The sequence below is a fragment of the Musca vetustissima genome, unplaced genomic scaffold (assembly GCF_032173495.1).
Source record: "Musca vetustissima isolate MV318-11 ecotype Yass unplaced genomic scaffold, APGP_CSIRO_Mvet_v1 utg21612, whole genome shotgun sequence".
NCBI classification, from domain to species: Eukaryota; Metazoa; Arthropoda; class Insecta; order Diptera; family Muscidae; genus Musca; species Musca vetustissima.
The window spans coordinates 194,836-218,353 of NW_026880991.1; the positions used below are offsets into that span (position 1 = coordinate 194,836).

At 32.6% G+C, this 23,518-nt stretch overlaps 1 protein-coding gene across 1 annotated transcript in view; it reads left to right on the forward strand.

Moving 5' to 3' along the window:
- Window positions 1-23,518, forward strand: part of LOC133327028 (NAD(+) hydrolase sarm1) — a 63,496-nt gene that overhangs the window by 20,156 nt on the left and 19,822 nt on the right. The window contains exons 2-3 of the mRNA XM_061535623.1: window positions 17,864-18,171; window positions 18,245-18,626. Of these exons, the coding sequence (XP_061391607.1) occupies window positions 17,975-18,171; window positions 18,245-18,626 (579 nt within the window). The 5' untranslated portion in view covers window positions 17,864-17,974. The remainder of the gene's footprint in view (window positions 1-17,863; window positions 18,172-18,244; window positions 18,627-23,518) is intronic.

Here is a 23,518-nt window from a genome sequence, read left to right on the forward strand (position 1 = left end):
CGTTCTAGTACAAATTCCCAAAAACCCAGCCTTATCTGTCCCATTTGGACCAAGAGTGACCCTCACCCAAAATTTCAAGGTTCTAGATGCAGCCGTTTCGTCTGGGCGTTGATAAATCCTTAAATCAGTCAGTCAGTCAATCACTTTACTCTTTTATTAGCATAGATTAAATATGTACCAAATATAGTACCATATGGTACTTTTCGTACACATGAGTACACGCTTTCAAAACCATCTCCTTAAATAGACTTTACATCTCAACCCTACTTCGCATTCCACATTTCAAGTTTTTGGCTCTATCCATTCACATGCTACGAATTTGTACCAAATTAAGTACATTTTAGTACTTTTCGGATAGTTATAGTTCGAATTTCCAAAAACCCTTTGCTACACCAATCCTACACTCCATCAGCGACCACCAGTCCAAATTTCAGAGTTCTAGCTCTACCGGTTCGCCAAATACAAATGGTATCACATTTAGTACTTTTTAGTACTTTTCGTACCGTCCTAGTACTAATTTCCAAAAACCCAGCCTTATCTGTCACATTTGGGCCAAGAGTGACCCTCACCCAAAATTTCAATATTCTAGCTTCAGCCTTTTTGTCTGGGCGTTGATGAATCGTTAAAACAGTCAGTCAGTCAATCACTTTACTCTTTTATTAGTATAGATAGATTTGTTGCCATTTTAAAGGTAACTTAATAATGCCTCTCTCATAAAAGTCCTGCTCTCTATTTGCAAATAACTCTAATAGTCGATTTTTCACAGACCTCTCTAGATACCAATTTTTTATCATTAATTCAAGAAAAATATGATAACCAAGCTCCTGAAGTTTCTGGCGTTCACTGTAGATATGCGAGGCGTTGTCCTGGTGGAACACGATACTTCTCCTGTTTGCCAGTTCTGGCCGTTTCTGGTCAATTTTAAATGGTTTAAAACAGTTTCATGGTCTATTTTTAGCTCCTGGGCGATATTACGACTGCTAACATGCCGGTCAACTTCGATCATTTCGAAATTTTCGACAACCGACCTACTTGTGCGAGGTACATCTTTAACATCAACAATTCCTGACGGAATCTACGAAACCAACAATTTCACATAATTGGCTGTTACAGTATCGGAGCCATAAACACTATTCACAATTTTAGCCGCTTGGCCCAGCACTTATAATATTCCTTAAATATTTGGAATCGAAAGAAGGACATATTTCGGTCCAATTTCGGAGATATAACCCACATTTTGGCAGCCAATTTACAATAGATCCCATATACAGGTTATCATCGATTATATTAATAAACCAGTGAGCGGAGCAGTATAGTCGGACGGGGCCGACCATATGAAAGTCTAACATTCTTTGGCTTTATGTTCTGAGCTTGGGCAATATTTCGCGATATTTGCACCCTCTTGACGGACTAGAGGTCAACAAATATTACTTATATTCAGTACAGCCTTTCTAATTACTTGTCCAGATTACCTTCACCCTTTGTGTTGTGAAGTTCGGCTATCAATTGTGGCCTATAGATCGACTCCAAATTACACCAAAAAACAAGTTTTCGACTTTATCCCAAAACTATTATCTGATCATCACCGAAAATTATAGGCGTTGTCCTTGACCATACCTGGATCCTCAAGGAATATTTCAAAGCGATCAACTCTATATTTCTGCCCTCTAGTGTGGTAATGGGCTACTAAATAATATATTAATACGTAACCACCTGTAAACATTTATGTGCAACTCCCACATCCGGGTACATACGTCAATATAATTGGTATAGCTTTAAAGGTCAACCACTCATCTTCGATATACTATCAACATGTTGGGTCAATGTCCTTCAGGAGTAAATATATACGCTATAGAAGACAAATTTTGTCATTTTTCACACAAAAGTCAGGGTCCATTTGACCCGCTAAATATTGACCAATCTTTATCAAAACAGTCATACTTATTATTTGGCCATATCCCCTTATTTGCGATTTTTGGACAATAATTGAGGCCTCTGATGCGACCAGAAAACCCGACAAAAATTTAGTATTATTTCGCGGCGTTACAAACTCTTGGGGCTACACAAACCTATAATACCCTGACAACATAGTTGTGTAGGGTATAAAAAGTTCGACATAGGTTAAGAAAATTCCGCCATATTTCCTAACTAGCCGATTTTCGATATTTTAAAGTCCCTTGCCATACTTTCCCAACGACCAAGAGGCTTCTGATTATAGAGTCTAAAAAATCTTCGAAGACTTCATAACAAAAAATATGCTCAAGAAAAATACGTTTCAGAAGATGTCCGTAATACATCTTGTCTTCCTATGTAACATTAAATTTACAGAGGACGTCCCAATTTGCCGTCCATAGATCTTGTGGAAATATATGATTTTCATTTGTTTTCTAGGTAATAATATGCGATGCTATAGGCTGTTGTACTCCAACAGACATCCGATCATTGAAAAGGTCTCCCAAAAGGCAGGACAATTTTGAAAAAGGTTTTCTATAGAGAGATGAACCGTTTAAGCCTTAATAAAAATAGGTATTCTATTGACGGAAAGAGACCTATAGCCCATAGGGCTCTTCAGACTTAAGTTAAGTTCTTCTATTGGTGCATTTCTTTCAGAACAGAAGAGCTTTCAAAATGCATTTATAGGCACAATACCCCTCAAAGCAAGAGGTCAGAATGGTTAGAATATCTTATGAACAGATGGGGTCTACAGATTCTGTAGAGGCTTTTGTTTTTTTTTTTTTTTTAAATGTATTTAAGGGGACTCCCCCATTCTCGGGGTCAAAATTTTTGTTGATATAATTCGAATCTACACTGATTAAAGAATGTCTCTACAAAATTTCAAGTGAAAATATCAAGAACTCTTGAAGATATAGCCGATTTATTGTGTCAGCATCAAGTGACGGCTGAAGTGCTTCTTAAACTTCTAAACATTTTTTTGCGAATGGCGGGCACGATAACTCAAAAACTAATAATCCAATCGGTTCCAAATTTTGCAACGTTTCTCTGGGAGTGTATAGCTCTCGTATGAACTAGGATAAAGCCAATCGGTGAAGATCTTCCTTATTTTTAACTTGGTTTTTGGTAAAAAATCGGCGATTTTCCAAAAATATTTTTTCAAAGGTCCACCATTTTGTTAACTTTAGAGCGAAGTCAATAATCCTAGTTCATACGAGAGCCAGACATGTACTATTTCTAACACCGTTGGAATTTTCAAATTCCGATGTTCCAGTGAGGAGTTATCATGCCCGCCATCAAAAATAAGGACTTTTCTTTAATTACAAAAAACAACAACAAAACATTAACAAAAATTTTTTTGTAAATTATTTTTCTTCTCTTTTAAATCTTCAATTATATATGTGCAAAGTTACAAACCTTAACAAGCATTTGTATTCATTTACCAGCCCATTGAAAATCTTGAAAAATTAAAATCGAGAATGGGTGGGGTTCCCTTAAAAGGAACACTTCCATAGACAGAAGAATTATTTAAAACAACAGCATAACTTTGTAGAGATAATATATTTTAACGATGTTTTTATAGAGGAAATACCTTTCAAGGGTTTCGAAATCCAGAAGCTATACCCAGAGCAATAATATAAAAAGAATACCTGTTAAAATTTCTTCTGCAAAACGATGATATCAAACTATTCATTACAGAAAACCCCACTCAAAGAACACCTCTGAAGATTGTCTACAAAGAGAAAATAGTTTATCTTCAGAAGTTCTCCCATATGCATAACTAGTTTATGCGTATCTTAAACAAAAATAAGTTTTATAAAAACCTTAAAAAAACTGCTATAGGCAGAACAGTTTTGAAGATGTAATGTACAGAGTATGATCCTTTTTTAAGGAAGGAGGTATCCAGCATGCAAAAGGACAGTTGGAAAGTATTCTTCATATACCTAAAATACAGATGTCTTCCTAAGCAACATTAATTAACAGAGGACGCCCCAGATCTTCGGTATATAGATCATTTTTCAAAGGTTTTCTAGCCACTAAAACATAAATAAACCTTCCAAATGAAATGTGTGCGTGTGGTAATAATAATTGAAATTCTAATTTCTATAGGCATTGTATTCGACAAAAATCGATTAAATATTCAGATTTTAATGAAAGTGAAATTTTATTGGATAAAAGATATATATATATATATATGACCCGATGAGAGCTCGTCATATGTTATGATATCTTCTAAAAATATGTGTAAGTTTTTTTATGAGTTGGTGACTAACTGTTACTATAAAAATAAATGAAAAATTTAATTGAAATTTAAAATTATTTTCAAATTTTTAATTTTTTTTTTAAATTCCCTTAAAATATTCTATATTTCTTTACGATAATTTATGTGTCTATTTGTATTACCACAATTGGTCTGTTCCAGAACCTTCAAGAATGTACAATTTTTTACTACGATAACAATTTTTCCTTTATGATATCGGAAAATATAGTAAAAATTAGTTAATTCTTGCAGTACGGGAACAGGCCAAATATGTGTCGAATATTTCAACAAACTAAAATATTTTAATTAATAATTGTATTCTTTTGATTTTTGATAAATTCCATAGTTGATTCATACCCAATAAGACCGCGTCCTGTTCTGATCTCTTGCGCAATAAAACCATAGAAAATGAAGCTTATACAAAATATCTATGTCCTTGGAAAGTATTACATCGGAAGATATTATCCTCACAGGTGTGTGGCACATTCATATAGTATTTCTCAAAGTTTAAACATGTTTTTCTCGAAACAGGGTCTTTAAAAAATGGCGGGCACGATAACTCATGAACTAGTAATCCAATCAAATTTTAACGCGTTATTCAGAAATATCGGATATGTAATCAGTCAACATCTTCCTTATTTTTAAAAATTATGTACATGAAAAGCGAGTGAGAATCTTCCGCGGTAGTTACCCTATTCAATATGTTATATCTTCAGACCCAGCCTAATATATATATATATATATATATATATAATACGCCGGATATTATCATTTATTTTATTTGACGCAGAAGAGTAAAGACCAACAATTATACCGCAATACTACACGGCTGGAATTAGTCACACACACACTAGGCTTTCAATGCATTGTGGCGTTTCTTGTTGGCATACAAATTTTATTAATATAACATATCAGTTGACTTGGACCTAAGAACAATGTGAATAATTCTGAATATTATACAAATTTCATTTTCATTTCAACGATTCAATGAAACATAATTAAAATAATTGAAGAATTACAGAATGGGGTAATATTGTGAAATACAAGTTTTACACAAAAAAAAATGTGTTGTGCATGTGATAATATTAATTGCAATTCTAATTTCTGTAGGCATCGTATTCGACTAAAATCGATTTCATGTTCCGATTTAAACGACAGTGAAATTTTATTGGATAAAAGCTATACATGTTTGGCATGTCCCGACGAGGGCTGGTCCTATGTTACGATATCCTCTAAAAAGGTGTGTAAGTTACTTTCTGTCTTTCTCTGTGTATATATGAGTTGGTCACTAACTGTGAAAATAAAAATAAATAAAAAATATGAAGCTCTGAAAAAAATCCAATTTCTGTGATTCTAAATCAAGTATCAATTCGTTTTTTTTATAACCTCAATATGTGTTGAGTATTTGAATAAACTAAATTATTTCAAATAATAATGTTATTCTTTTCATTTTCGATAAATTTCATAGTTGATTCATACCCACAATAAGGCCGCGTCCTGTTCTGATCTCTTGTGCAATAAAACCATAGAAAATGAGACATATACAACATTTCTATGTCCTTGGAAAGCATTACAGCAGAAGACATTATCTTCACAGGTGTGTGGCACTCTTCATGCATATCTACATACATACTATATGTGTTATTTGTGTCTGTGTGATATGTAATTAAACGGGGAACCATGATTAATTGTATTTACATGTTAAAATATATTTATGTCCTACCCAAGTATGTTGTGATTGTAAAGTAAGCTTGTTTTGGCCAAAAAATGTTTTTAACATCTTATAATATTGGTCTTAGACTTAGTCTTTTACCGATGGCCATAATTCGACTACAAATGTTTCAGATGACATACAAAACATTTCAATTGTAATTCCAGAATTATTATATTTAGGTTTAGGGAATCGATATGAAATGGACAGGATACCGCCCATTTCATAGTTGATTTAGCCCTTCTCTTTCGACTCTTTTGAAATTCGAGCAGTTAAAACAATTCAAAAGTTGGGTTATTTCGGAATGAACTGATTCAAAATTACTACTCCGCAAAAGAAACGATCGGTATCAGGTTCAGTTTTTCACTCATTTAGTTTCTTTCGCACCAGTCATTTATTTTTTGCCCTCTTTCACCTAGTTCCCTTTGATCCCGTTGTCCATCTTTTCACATATTTTTCGAAGACCCCAAATTTCATAGTTAATTTAGCCCTTCCCTTCAGACGCTATGTTAAAATATAAGCAATTACATTTTAATTGAGTTTTTTTTCTCTTTCGAGGCGAGCTTAATTATCGAAGTTTTGCAATGAACAAGAAAGCCAGGGGAAGAACCTACCCAGCAATATTCGACGCGTTTCGCGGTTTATTAGGCATATTGGGCTATGTGGCCTTTCAAAAATCATATGTTGATAAATTGTATTTATGTCACAGTTGAGGCGAAAATTAATTTGCGAATTAAATTCATATAATATTTGTCAAGTTTCGACATTTGTATTCACTCTAGAGACGGTCATTTGCAAAGCAGATTTTTTGTTTTTGTTGTAGCGACACTTACAGTTGCTTTCATGGTATCCATGGTACATATTTTTGCGCAATCTTCGGAAATGTGTAGATGGCTCCGAACACTAAGTGGTCTGGCAACATTTATGTTGCTTTGGGGACCTAGGTTCAAGTCCTAGCCGTACAGGAAAAATTCAAAAAAAATAAATAAATAAATAAAAAAGCTATGATCAATCAAGTAGTCCAAATGCATTATTCCACAAAAGGGACGATCCGTACTAGGTACTGCTTTTTGGTTCATCAAGTGCCGAACCGCTTTAGGAACGAGATTGTCAAACTCTAAACATTAGATTGGGGAAAAAGAAATCCATTATTTTTATATGAATTATAGGACTTTCCCAAATAACCCGCCCACATTACTGATGTTGTAGACGCAGGCGTGGTCATACAGTTTGGTTTATTGCTTTAACTAGCTCAAAGTGACGACACATAGCAGTGGGAAATGTATTGTAGTTGTCTGCAAATGCCTTGTTGACCACGAAGTCAGTCGCCAACGAAACGAGCTTCTCATTGGGGTCTTATCGCTGGTAACGTAAGAACTTCGAATTATCACAAGAGACATTTGGGTATGAAAGTTTTTTTTTAAGAAGCAGTAAATAGCTTCTGGGGAGAATATCAAAAAAAAAAAACCTGCCATACCCCTCGGCGGACAATGCCATACATTCCTTACTAATAAATAGTTGTTTTTTTTTTATAAAAACAACGAACTGGGATTCAGCCTGACTATTTTGCAAACACAAAATACAAATGGTATCCCAAATAAGCCGCCAACACTACTGGACTTTATTTAACATGCTTCGGAATGTCCGATTTGGGCCAAATATGCACCGTTTTGTTGTATGATTTGCTGTCATTAGGTTTTATCGACGTTTTCGACTACCGGCCTACCTGTGCGAGGTGCATCTTTAACATCAAAAATTCCTGAACGAAATCTACGAAAACAAAATTGCACATAATTGGCTGTTCCAGTATCGGAACCATAAACACCATTCACAAGTTTAGCCGTTTGGCTTGCATTTTCCCCTTTGTCAAAGAAAAACTATAAATGTACCGATTTTTCTCTTTATTCACTTTCATTTTTAAAAACATGAATGAAAATCTTTCAAATTTATATTTCTATCGCGTCCACATCTTTCCTTTAATTGTGCAATTGCCACATATATGTATAACACATATGAAAATGCTGGGAATAGCGAGTTATTCCTTGAAGAAAGATTTGCTTCCTGAAACTTTCCCAGCAGGCAGATTGAGTAAATTGAAAACGGGAGCACATTTAATAAAGAACAATTTCAAATTGTATGCGTTCCCAATTTTCCTGTTGGGTGATTTTTAAAAACATAATTTGTCAAATTCATATTGACACTAGTATTACGTTGGAATCAAATCAGCTGGGATTTGCTGTTACCTTTTATAATTGTACCATGCCATGAAGTTACAAAAAATGATTCAGAGATACTAACCTACTTCTAATTTCCAACTGAATTACCTGAGAAGCGAAGAGACATCAAACGTAAGGCTTGTACGTTCGAAACGAGTGACGAAATCATATACTTTATTTTGAAACACTTGTCAATACCATACATATAAATTATGTGTGCATATTTTTCTTAGAAGTGAACAACAATAATATGCACATACATACAATTCATGCCGAAATATTGATAAGCCAGCACCTAACTGTCTATCGGCCAAAACACTCGGGAACTGAGAGAACAACACTTGAAGAAAACAAAAACTAAATTGTAGATAAACTGAGAAAATATTATTTGAATACAAGCATGTTGAGGCGTTTTAACTGATTTCGCTTTGCCATTAGTCCACAAATAACAGTCGTTGTTTTAGGGTTATAATATAATTGGGTTCTTTGACGCATTTTTTTTTTTTGGTTTTCTATTAAAAAAGAACACCCATTTCATAACCGATACATGAGAAGTGGAATTTTTGGATAATATTTGGTTGGTTGGTTCGTTTGTTGATTTGCCAGTGGAATATTGAATTGAAGTTGTGCAAAAAAATATATGTTTTTTCTTTACTCTCTCAAATATCCAGCAACGAAGCTGAAACAAAGAGTTTTCTAGATCTAATTAAAATAGTATATAAATACACATCAAGTAAGAACAACAACAACGACGACGAAGAAGAAGCAATATACCAAAAAAATAAAGAAAGAAAATAGCAAAAAAACGTCATGAATTGATAAGGAAAAATCCATCCATCCAAAGCAGCTAGCAATTAAACAAACAGAAAAGGAAACGAAAAAGAAAAGAAAAAAATAATAATAGTAATAAAGCAAAATAACAACCTTTTGTGAAAACAAAACAAAGCAAAAAAACCAAAACATAAAGCAATGAAAAAGACATAAATGTAAGCAAAATTTTTTAACAAATTTAAATATCAACAAATGAGTTATTAACAACACAAATTAAATATAAATATTATAAAATAAAAAAAAAAAAAAACAAATTTAATCAATGTAAAGTGGTGAAAATAAATATAACAATTAAACGCATCGACGAACTAGATAAGTGTTTGTTTTAACAACAATAACAACAACAACAGTATTTCTATGTACACAAAATAAGTGCAAAACATTTTGAATTCCAACGAAACAGAAGTGGAGGAACAAACGTCAGAAGAGAGAAATTCAAAATATTGTAGCTAATGCAATCGACCCCATAATAAGTAAAAAAAGGTTAGTATAATTAATAAGAACAACAGAATTTTCGAATGGAGTATGTATTCATTTTGTATGTATTCATTTCCTTTGAAAGAACTCCGTTCATGGTTAAAAACTGGAGTATAAGGAACTAGATGAACCGAAAACAGTTCCTTTTGCTGAATAGTGTCTTTAAACTACTGCGTTCCGTTCAAAATTTTCAGTTCAAATTTTAATAGAGCATAGGAATAAAATTTCGAAATATATCCGATAAATAACAGAAATATTTAGAAGTACGACTGGATCAAAGATAACTAGGTGAAAGAGAGCAAAAAGAAAGGACTATTACGAAAGAAACGAGACAAACGAAAGAATCAAACCTAGTACTGATCGTTCATGTAGTTCCTTTGGACTGGTTCCGGAACTAGCCAACTTTAAGGAATTAATTTAAGGATTAAATTAAGGATTAATGAAGGATTAATTTAACTGTGAAATCAGAGATTACCCATGCATTTTTCGATATTACAAAATAAAAAAATATCCTCAATCTTATCATAGTGGATATAAACTCTCCCTTTCTTAGAGAATGAGGAAGGGAAGAGGGATGAGCAGACATATTGATTGTGTGAGGAATTTCATATTTTGAATTAAATTTAATCCGGTAAAGAAATTTTGAAAGATCCTCTCTTCAAAGAGTTCTTCAAAGCTGAATCAGATCTAGTATCGATGGAACCTTTGAACTACCTCCTCCCGGAACCACCCTACTCTAGTAATATTGTGTAATTTATCCGAATTTAAAGTAGGCTGTCGAAAGGATAGGAATAACTCAATAAAATGGGGGGTCTTCGTTGAATATTTCTATCTATTTTCCATCTATTTTGTCTTGTAAATGATGTATAGATGAAAGGGGTCTGTTCCCACTTCCTTTAGAACACCGTTTGAAAAGAAGGCCCTTTAAAATTATGTGTATCCTTTGACAGCACTTCTATTGGTAGAAACCCTTCTGACCAAAAAATCGATTTTTAGACTTTTCGATTTTTTACGATTGACTTAAAAGTCGAATTTTCGATCTTGTCAAAACCGATTTACATTTATCGACTAATGCAAAATCGAATAGAAAATCGATTTTTTTAAATGAATTGTTGTCAAGAAATAAAATAAAGTTCTGAAATGTCTAATTTTTGGCGATTTGGGCTTTGTGAAAAAAACAACTATTTACGAAAAACGAAAGTCGAATCTAAAAAGTCGACTTTGCGGTTTTATAAAGATCAAAACTCGATCAAAACAGATCAAAAGGATCTGTTGTACGTTAAAGTCCCTTTAAATATTGTTCTACATATTAAAGACATTTTAAGCATCTTCTATGAAGGGAAGTATTTTTAACAGGTTTATATTCTGTAGGCAGAACTGTTATAAGGGATGAATAGAACCTGCTCCAACTTCCTTTAGAACGCCGTTTGAAAAGGATTTATTCTTCGGAAGACCCATCGAAATTATGTGTATCCTTTGATGGGTACTTTATATATAAAGCACCTTTCGCAGCATCTTCGTTGAAAATAATCCTCTTCAAATGGTGTTCTAAAGGATGTTGAAAAATATTCAAAAGGATCTGTTGTACGTTAAAGTCCCTTTAAATATTGTTCTACATATTAAAGACATTTTAAGCATCTTCTGTGAAGAGAAGTATTTTTAACAGGTTTATCTACAGATTCTTTCCAAGAAATTTATATTCTGTAGGCAGAACTGTTATAAGGGATGAATAAAACCTGCTCCAACTTCCTTTAGAACGCCGTTTGAAAAGGATTTATTCTTCCGAAGACCCTTCGAAATTATGTGTATCCTTTGACAGCTCTTCTAGGTGGTAGAAACCCCTCTAGATGTTATTTTATGCACATGCAACCTATAGATCATATTCTTTGAAATAGGACAGAATATATCTTTATATTACAGAACCATCCGAAAGGTCTAATAGCTTCTATCGATAGAGACGTTCAGTCTACGGAAACCCCTATTTAAGAAATATTCTTGCTATAGAATCTTTTGGAATGATATTCCAACTATCCAAAGTCCATTCTGATTTCTTGTTAGTGGGGCTTCTGACTAATAAGCCATTTTATCCGTCCCTCGTCTATAAAGAACTATTCAAAGTTCTTCGGTCTATAGAATACCTTCTGAAAGATCTCTGTATATATAGGTCATAGATAGGGCCATATGACATTAGAAACCTTCTTTTGTTACTATATGACTTATTTGTAAAAAAAAAAATTCTAGGGAAAAATCGATTTCGAAGAACTTCGAAAGCGGTCCTTTCCCAATTGGAGGCTTTAAAATACTATCTGGGAGAACTTCCCACTAGAGGAAGATTGCCATATATAAAATTGTCTAAATTTAGCGGAAAATATTCCGAATATGAAAATTTTATGAGTCTTTTTGAAAATTTAGTTCAGACAGATCCAACATTGACAGACATAGAAAAATTTAATCATTTAATTTCTTGATTGTCCGACGATACTCTAAGTACAGTAAGATCATTTCAGATTTCTGAAAAAAAAAATTATCCCAATACATTAGCTAGTCTGAAAAAGGTTTATGATAATGATTGTTTAATATTTGTTGATAACATTGCTAAACTTTTGATCTTCCTGATGGGAAGATATTGTTTTGGAGACCCTTTAAATTATCTTTTAGTCGGAACTTTTACATACGTCATAAGATTCGTTACTAAGTGTTCTTCCTAACGAGGAGCCTTTGTGTGATTTTGTACATATGGAATACTTTTCAAAATCTCTTCTTCCAAATGATTTATATCCCGGAACCTGTTCTCAGAGAGCACAATACGTTTCCACATATCATTTACATTTAAAATCTTCCTTATATCGGTACCGAGCGTTTTAAAATATTATGAAGACATAGAAGTGATCTTCCATCTTTACATGGAAGACCTAAAGCTTGTCGTCTGAAGTTATTAGCTAAGCAAACGTCCTTCTATAGGCATTTCATAAAAAATAAGACTCTATAGATATGAGTCAATCCAGTCCTTCGTTCATAGAATAACTTCAATATCCATCTCCATTTTTTTATTGACTTATTTATATATGGTGTATATTTTTGTTAATATTCGATTTGATATTAAATACAAATTATTACATATTTTTATCTGCAATTTATATTTTGGTAATTCGCCAAACAAATTTAGATTTTTCTAAAAGTGACAAAAAATATCTAAAAATAGATGTTGACGTTTTCTTTTTATTATTATTAATTTTTATAATGATTTTTCACCAAAAACGGCAAAATTCAATAAATGAAATCCACGTTTATCTTAACTTATCTAAGAAGATTGTGAGTGTATGTGTGTTCGCGCGCCAAATAAAAATTGGCAACAATTGTTAATTCATTTCTTAAGAATTTTGTCAAACAAATACACATGTTTTTATATGTTTACATTATTGTACGAGTACATTATAGTTGGTGGTTAATATTTAAAAATAAATTGTTCTTTATTAAACAAAGCAAAACAATCGAACAATCCACCCACATAGGATGGTAATGCAGAGATCATTTACCTATTATAAAAACAAATTTTATTTGTACAATAATAATGTTTTTATAATAATAATTTAAAAAAAAATATTCAATGTTGTTTTTCTATTTCACAAATGCATACATCTTATTAACTGTGCGGAAACAAATGAACAATTTATTTTCAAAAATATTTAAACGACTGTCGGATTTAAAATGGGAGGTCTCCGTTGTATAATTTTAAGCAGTTCTACCTATAGAAGGTAAAAATATCTAAACGCATACACCTTTTTCAAATGTTATTCAAAACATTTCAATTGCAATTCGAGAATTTCATTTGTAATTCGAAAACTCAATTTGCAATTAATAACATTTCACTTGTAATTCGAGTATGTAATTTGTAATTCACAACATTTCATTTGTAATTTTAAACTTTTCGTATGAAATTCAAAAAATTACATTTGAAATTTAAAAAATTTCATTCGTAATTCGAATATTTCAATTTGAATTTCGTAGAGTTTCATTTCAAATTCAAAGAAATCCATTTGAAATTCAAAGAATCCAATTTGAAATTCATTACATTTCACTTGTAATTCATAAAATTTCAGTTGTAATTCATAACAATTCATTTCAAATTCATACATATTCCTTTTGTGTTACCAATAATATTTTTCGAATTTAAAATTAAATGTTATGAAAAAGAAATGGAATGTTATGTATTTCAAATCAAATGTTAAGAATTTCAAATGGAATTATTTAAATTTCAAATTTCAATTTCAAATTTCAAATTGTATGTTGGGAAATACAAATGGAATTCTCGAATTACATTTGATATGTTTTGAATAACATATGAAAAAGGTGTAGTATAAACAAAATTATGATTAATGTTGGTATTACACATTACACCGGCGAAATTGTTTGCTTTTATCGATTGTCGTTATTATTAATAATAAGAAAATAGCAGAACTTTTTTGGGAACTTTTGAATTTCATCGTTCAAAAGTGTGTGTGTTTTAAAGATATTTCGACTGTATTTGATTATTTTTCTAGGAACTTGAGTGCAATTTGTTTACTAATAAATCCTTCAACACATATCATTTAAGTTCATTTGAATTTATATTTAGAAATTGTCTATATTTAGAACAAAATAAAATTAACGATAAATTTTCAAAACAAAAATTTGTTAAAAATTTGTCTCAAAAAATACGTGTGGCGGGACAAACAAATACAAATAATAATTTTTTCTTAATAACAAGGGCCTTCATTCATCATTTTGGCATTAACAAACCAGGGATATGAACATTAATTGTCTACGGGTCGGATTCAATAATGAAACTGATAACAGAAATAAAATAATAATCAGAACCAATGATAGGCGGCAAAAATCTATAAACACATAACGAAAAAGTGAGAAAGAGAGCAACAATAACAAAAAGCGAAATAAACAAACAGAAAAAATGAATATAAATCATTTGTTTCATTTCTGTTTTGTTTATGTGTGATTTTTTTGTTTTTGCAAAATTATTTAATGAGCAGCGAAATGAGAAATATTAATAATTTATTTATTAAAAACAAATATTGAGAACAATTGTTTTTTTCGCCTTTTTTGTATCAAATATCGTTATGCCAATTTGGCCCCATTTCTTTATGTTCTCACTAAATCAATATCAGTTTATAGGCAAATTTTCAAAAATTGAGTAGTCCTACAAGGAAATAAAATATTGGCTTGCATATTTTCTACATATTGTCAAATATTTGAATAATGAGAAATGGCATATCAAATGAGGAGATTATCATATTTGAGACTATATCATATTGAGACAATCATCCACCACCATAGTATTTGTAATAGTTAAATCTACGTACCGCGTTTCAGATTTCTATTTCGTCCGATTCTATTATACTACAGTATTTAGTAAATTTTAGTACCAATTAAAAAATATATGCACAGCATTCTATTTGTAATAGAGTAAGCTGCATTCTATATTTCAGATTCCTATTTCTACCTGTTTCATTGCATTATATTATTTAGTACTTTTTATCACCACTTTAGTACTAATTTCTAAAAAATTATATGCATAGCATTTTATTTGTAATAGTTGAATCTATATGCGAAGTTTCAAATTTTTATCTGTATAGTTTATATTGCAATATAATATTTACAACTTTTTAGTACATTTTAGTACCAATTTCCAAAAAATATGTTTGCCCATCATTCTGTTTGTAATAGTTTAAGTTACATACCAAATTTTAGATATCTATCCCTGCCTATTCTATCGTACTATCATATTTAGTACTTTTTAATACTTTTAGTACTAATTTCCAAAATTTGTCCACACATTCTGATTCCCTTATCATTTACAAAGCTGCATACTAAATTTCAAAGTTCTACTTCTATATCGAAACGTTCCGGCGTAAAGCAATTTTTAGTACCTTTTAGTACGAATTTCCAAAAACCCCGCCTTATCACACGCCTCCGCACCAAACCCATCCTTCATGCCAAATTTCAAGTTTCTAGCTTTAGCCGTTTCGTCAGGGCGTTGATGATCAGTCAGTCATTTGCCCGCTACTTCGTTAACGAATGTGGGAATTATTTAAAAACCAATACCGACCATAGTTAAAATTTTACTATGTTCTCTAATAGTACGTTTTTCCAAAAGTATCTCCATATCTCAACTCTACACACCAATTCTGTCCGAAGCAGAAATCTAGCTCTATACTAAATTTGATATAATTTATTACCCTTTTTGTACTCTTGCAATACTTATTTAACAAAAATGCGAATTTCAAATATAGGTTCACCCAAATCCAAAGTTTAGAGTCATTTAGTACATATTAGTGGACATTTCCTAAACTCCCTAGAACCAAAAGCGTGGTATAAACAGAAAAAAGTTTTGTGTTTTGGAAACTTCTATCTCTGTTATGAACAAATGTTAAATTTTGTTTCGATCTGGCAAACCCCTTCATATAGACACAGGTGTCCAAAAAAGACGCATCCGCAATTTTTTTACAATGAAAGCACGCATTTCTAATTATTCCATTCGTGTTAGGCTAAGAACTTTCCGAACTGCCCTCGTATTTAATACAAATTTCCAAATCTTCCTACATACCCCAATCCCACACCCCAACAATGATCCTAACTCCAAATTTCAGAATCCCAGCTCTATGAGTTCACCCAAAATTGTACTAAATTTTACCAAATTTAGTACAATTTATTATCCTTGGGAATGACTTTGTATCCATACCCCAATCATACACACCAACCGTAACTTTTTTTTCCAAATTTCAGTGTTCCATCTCTATCGGTTCACCCGGATACACATTTGGTACACATTAGTACAAATTTGCAAAACTTTCTACATGTCTCAACGCTACACTAACTCCACATTTTAGATTGGTTTACGAAAATTGAATTTGTACCAAATTTAATACGCTTTAGTTAAAACTTCCAAAACTTTCTACAAAGCCCAATCCTACACCCCAACAGCGATCCTAAGGTCAAATTTGAAGATTCCAGCTCAATCGGTTCACCCAAATTTACATTTGGTACCATTTAGTACAAATTTCACCCAAATTTTCAAATCCTCCTAACTCCAACTTTCAGGATCCCAGCTCTATCGGTTTACCCAAATCCAAATTGTATCAAGTACGTTTCGTACATTTATTTAAAAAATTTGCCAAACTTCGTACATATCCCAATCCTACACTCCGATGATAACATTTGGTCTGTTCCCGTACTGCAAGAATCTACTATTTTTACTACGATAACGAATTTTCCTTTATGATATCGAAGAAAATAGTAAAATCGAGTAGATTCTTGCAGTACGGGAACAGACCAATTAATTTCAAATTTCAGGATTCCAGCCCATGTGTACCTCCAAATTAACTTTCTACCAAATATAGTACCATCAATTACTATTTCGAACACATGAGTACACGCTTTCAAAACCATTTCCTTACATAGACCCTACTTCTCAATCTTAATCCGCATTCCAAATTTCAAATTGTATGTGAATGGATAACAGCTACGAAATTGTACCAAATTTAGGACATTTTAGTACTTTTCAGATACTTATAAATTTATATATCGGCCAATGTAATTTTTCGTACAATTATAGTACGAATTTTGATTATAATTGTAATGTGGAATACAAATAACAATTCGTAAACAAAATTTCAGACTACAACCTCTATCAGTGACATGCGTACCATATTTCAATATTTTAGCTCCATTTATTTATTTAAAACTAGTTGCACTAAATATGGGGTACGGTTTCGTACCTCTGAGATGTTTTGCTTTATTAGGCTTTTTTTTGCAATGTCATGTCATGCGGTACGTCCCTATTACACACCAATAGCAATTATTAAAAAAATTGAAAATGTTACTCAATTTGTCCACTCAATAACAAATGTACTACAACTGTACTATTTGGTACTTGTCGTAAACTTTTTACCTCAACCTAAATTTTTTTATCGATCCCACATCAAAGCTCAAGATTGAAACCCAGTTAATTTACCATATACTAAGTGTACTAATTTTGGTACCGATATTGTAGAAGTCATTACCAAATGTACCAATGTCCGTATCATTTACTATTTTCGTACACCCCCTGATTTCCATGTCTCCATTAATATATTTTTCGCACATATTTGGTGCTGATTTTCAAAATTCTTTTTTATATTCACTTTGCACACAATTATTTTTAAAAATGCATAATACTTCTACAAAACCGCAGTATAGATGTAGAAACTGTTAGCAGGTAGAAACCAAAACTATTAGTAAATAACTATAACAGGTATACGACAATTAAGGTGCCTCTAATCTCTCACTATCTACTTCGTTTTTCTTATTGCAAATACCTGTTACTACAACCTTTACTAACTAATGACTTTGCCTATTTTTTTGAATTTCGCTTATTTACAGGTCGTTAACAGTAGCAGCAGTAGTAGTACAACCACACGTGTCGAAAAGAAATCACGCCTACATCACATAACCTCATCATCGTCCTCGTCATCATCATCGACCTCCACAGAAATGAAAGCAGCCGCATTGAAACGTGATATGAGCGAATTTAAGAATTCCATGTCGGAAATCAATGATTTGGCCCTGGGCCGAAATGCATCACCCGCCTTAAGTGGTTCCACGGGAACCCTAAGTCATCATCAGCCACCCTCCATCAACGATCTCAATTCCCTAAATAGTGCAGATGCCATAAATAAGCTTAAGAAAAAGTGAGTAGAGAATTTAAAAAAAAAACTCAGGATCCTTATAAGCAAAAATACTCATATATTTCTATTATTACAGGATACGTTCCTCATTGGAGAACATTGTGGATGGTAATACCGAACCCAGTATTACATTTCCCGATGACAGTGATGACAATGACATGAATCTAAATATGGATTTGGTCAAAGCCTCAAATCAACTGTCCACAAATGGTTTGAGTGGCTCCAAGGGCACTCTCGTCGATACCGTCAAATTCGAAGAGAAACGTACAAAAACCGAATCGAAAACAAAAGTCATTACCGATGGTTTCAGTTCGGAACAGGCCACCAGTAATTTGGCTGAAAGTAAACGTCTGCAGACCGGTGATATTGATTATCAACAGGCCAAGGCAGCAGCAGCGTCACGCAACCGCATGGAAATGGATGGCGTGAAGACAGAGGAGAATGCCGCCGTTATACATGTAAGTAGGAAATAGGTTTTTATTTTTCCCTTGAATTGGGAGATAATGCTATTGAGCAATACTGCAAGAGATGAAGGGAGGTATATTTGGGAGAATTAAATTTTTGAACATATCAGTTTTTATGTGAAATGAGAACGCTTAAAACTGCAGGCATATATGGGTGCATTTTTTTACTATTTTAAAAGAGCAACAGTCCTGTAGGTGTAGAATAAAAAAAACAGAAAACGTAGAAGCGAGGATATTTTTAATCTATTTTTATAGGACGTGTAGTCTTGTAGGCGTGGTATTTAAAAAATATTTTTTTACAACTGCCGACCTATAGGCCTGTTTAAAAAAAAACTTTTTTTAGGAACATAAGTCCTATAGGCGGGCATATTTTTAACATATTTATGTCCAATATAAATCCAAATTCGACATTTTTATATTCTGAATATCTACATATGTTCTTTTTGAACATTTGATTACACATAATTCCGATTTTTTTCCCACCACCAAATCCTTTGACTTCTTATGGCCTAGAACAAAAAAAAACAATAACAAAAGAAATTTTCTGACGTCATTTAAATCTTGAATTGCGCATACTTCTGTATAGCCGGCCAGTCACCCACCAATACGATTATCACAATCGCACAATTTTTTTTCCTTATGAAATCATACCAAGCTAAATCGTCAGTTCACATTCACATTAGAAAAAAAGGGTAACCACCATCCCACTTTACATTGGGTAATGTACCCTTTATGGCGCTCTCTTTATCTTGAATAGTCTATGGTGAATTAATGTGATTTGTAATGGCGTTAATATATTGCAAATAATCATAAAATGTCATTGCAGACATCAGTTTCAGGGAGAGAAGGGAATATGGAACCTTAATACCTACTAACCCCAATGGAAATTCATGCATGTTATGGAGTTGCGATTTTTTATGAGTCACCTCATTTATTCGAATTTGAAGGATGAATTAAAGTAGGGTTTATTCAACTACAGTGGTCGGCAATACACACATTTTTTTAGTGTTATATCTATTGGAGATCTGTAGACGTCTAAGGTATATTTCTTGAAGATTTCTAATAGAAATTCTATCTGAAAAAACTATATAGAGGGTCTTTTATCTACTGCACCTATTGAGGATCTATATAGGGTATTCTATCATAAAAGATATGTTTGACTACAGAAGACCTGTAAATCTTCTGTAGATTAGGTATTATTTGGATATTCTTATATATATAAGATCTCCATAAAACTCTACTACATATATCCTTACTGATTATCTAATCTTCGGGAAAATTATAGACGTGAATGACCTACATACGGTCTTCTATCTATCGCGAATCTATACAAGGGCTTCTATAAATGAACAACGTAAGAATATTATAAAAAAATACTACCGAATTTCGACATCCAGATGGACGGAGATTTGAAAAATCGAATTCAAATTGTCTGAAAAGGATGTGGTCTAAAGAAACTTGGTGTCCACGCCTTGCGAGGATCCTTAAAAAAATATATGTGGTATCGTTTTTTTTTTTTCAAAAATCCATACCTTGGGAGAATCCTTAATAATATTTTTTTAAATCCCCTCCTTGGGAGATCTTTAAAAAATATTTTTATATCCAATCCTTGGGAAGATCCTTAAAAATATGTTTTTAAAAAATTCAAGCCTTAGGAGGATCCTTAAGAATATTTTACAAAATCCACCCCTTGCGATGATACTTAAAAATATTTGTTTTAAAAATGTTGTTACCTAAAGAAGACTAATAACAGGCCTTTTGGTTAAAGAAGGCCTGTCGTGATGATAGAAGATCTATATAAGATCATTTGTCTGTAGAAAATCTATGCTTATGATAAATCTATATTAGGGCTTTCAATAGAATACTCAAACGAAAGAAGGCCTTGAATAAGGTAATTTATGTATACGAGATCTATATAATGTATTTTATAAATATACCAGTGAGCGGAGCAGTATAGTCGGACGGGCCGACCATATGATACCCTACACAACTTCCATGAAAATTTAACTTTGTGTGGTTCTATATTCTGAGTCTGGGCTTCAAGTTATAGCAGTGGGTTGTGTTTTTATGTTCGGCTTTCAATTGTGGAATACTCGAAAAACACAAAAAAAAGAAGCCCTTGAATAAGGTCCTTTATGTATAGGAGATCTATATAATGTATTTTATCAATAGAAGACCTATATATTCCTTAGACTATGAACGAGAAATGTGGTATAGAGGTTTTAAAGCATAGATAAATTTTACCTTTCTACTAAAAACATTTATAAGGTCCTCCATTTATAGAAGGTCTATATATGTGGTGCTCGTCTATAATTTATATGTAACATATATATTGTGCCCGAAGTCCTATATAGGATCTTATACTATATATAAAAATTAAGGTATACAAGTCCTTCAAACTATAAAGCCGATTATATGTATAAGGACCTCTATCTATAGGAGGCCTTTATATGCTGCCCAAAAACCTATAGAGGGCCCAATACTATATATGAAAATAAGGTAAGATATGGAATACGTCCATCTATAAAGCCGAATTGTAGAAAAGTATTCTTCCACAAATTACATATAGAATGCTTTCAACGTATATTATGGGTAACCTGCTATATAAAGTTTAACCTAATTGTTTTACGTGTTTTTTTTTTAAATTTAAAATTCTATTAAATTATCCTTATTAACATTCGTCGAAAAAACTATGCTAAAAAATATCCTCCAAGGAATACTTTGAAAGTGAGAATATAAAAGGTTGCTAACATTCATGTCACTGACGACAGACAGACAGTCACCCAGAAGCTTTCTACTGCTTCCCAGTGGTGGGAGTTTTGAATTCTTTGTGTGGTATCGTGAAATGACAAAAGGGTGTGTGTGTGGCGTGTTTTGTTGTTATTGTTTTTGTTTTCAGTATGCCGCCCTGCACACAAAAACAACGTTAGCACTGGCATTTTTTATGACATTACTAACTTTGCTGAATCAGGCACATATACACACACACACACATACAAATTCAAATCTCATTGGAACACGAAAAGCGCGCAACACCCAGTTTGTCGACAAAGAACAGTCGCTAATCCAATGTTTTCGAGTACATTACAATCGGTCGAATATGTAAAGTCCCGCGCCGATTCTCTTGATGTGCACGCAATCATATAATCAAGTCCTTGCGTGTTGAAATGGTTTAGCTGGAAATCGCATTAACATCAAACAAAGAAAAAGGACACACATAAATAACTCCAAGAGTGGTGACATCAAGGACATAGCAACAACAAATTTTCTGTGTGTTTTTTTCTATAACAAAGCAATGAAAATATGTGAAATTGTAAAAAAATAAATAAAATAAAAATAAATACTTGTTTAATGTTCCAAAAAACGCAATCGTAAAGCTACAATGAAACAAGAGAACCAATAAAACAAGTTCGAGAGAAATCAAAAAAATAAATAAAAAACAATGTATTGATTTTATAAACTATTCTGAATTAGACGACTTCTTATTTACTCTCTTGCTCTCTATCGTTTTACAAAAAAAAAAGAAAACATGCTCAACTAAAAGTTTGCCAAATAAAAATCCTTCCAACGAAAGTCCTTTGTTCTCCACGGGTGTGCGCGAGAGAGTGTGTGTTTGTTTGTGAACAAGTGAATTTCTTATTTTCCATTTTATTATCCCCTTTTCGGAAGACATCAAGTGGCGCCAGTCGCCAGTAGCTCGCATGTAGTTCAACCGAATTCAAGAAACGGACTTTTTTTATATTCATTTGCCAGACAATGTTCTCAACCCAAGTGTGGGTGTTGGGTCAAAGGACATTGTTTAAAGTTGCTTACGGCTGTGGTGGTGGTGTTGCTGGTGGTGGTCGTGTCACCAACCTTGGACCTTCAACATTAGTATATTATTCGAAGCATACAAAACGCAAATCGGTATATGGCCGCATTAAGGTAAAGTACTTTTAATGGACATTAACTCTATTAACGACCGATAGCAAATTCTATAATTTTATTGCATTTCTTTCGTGGAATTTATTAAATTTTGCGTTGTTGTTGTATTTTTGTGTGTGTATGGTTATGTGGGTTCCGTTATGAGGTGCCATAAAGTGGAATTAAATATAATATGTATATATTGTAGATATTAACAAAACCTATAGATTTTCCATGAACAAAAGACTTTCTATTCACAAAGGATCTTCAAAGGTTTTTTTCATATAGTAAAAATTCTGCAGATTTTTGTTCTCCAGCGTGATTTTTACACTTGTTCATGCGCTGAAAAAATGGTTTTTTTAAAAGCTCCAACAGGACGTTCTGGCAACGAATATTGTTGATTTTTTGGGCCAAAGCTCTACGGCAGATGATTTTAAAGACGGTGTGTTTTTCTCCGATTTTCTATAGGGACTTCTGACAATGAAATTATGGTGTACCACCCAGAATTGAATGTTCTATGTTGCTCAAGCAGAACAATCGACACAGGACCAGCATTTGACAAAGTATTAGGCCACCATTTGCTTCAAAGTGTTTCTTCCATGAATAGATTTGACTCTTCTTCGAAGACACAGACGGTCGATTGCTGTTTTAGTTCCAGCTCATTTGAATTCGACACCAACATAGCACATGGTCATACATCAATCCGTACTGAGTACAATATTGATAAAATAAAATAAAATTTCCAGTGTGAGTAATAGATGAAACTGGAAACTAGTGATCTTTTTTGTTCTTCTATATATAGAATGCCAAATCTATGTCATCTCTATATTGTATATGATACTTAGATAGACATTCTAGAATAGATAAAAGAAGGCCAATAAATCGAAGACCTTCTGCAGGTCTTCTCTAAATATAAAACAATCTATATGTTATCCACAAATAGAAGAATTTCTATAAGACTTCTATAAACAAAAGTCCTAAAC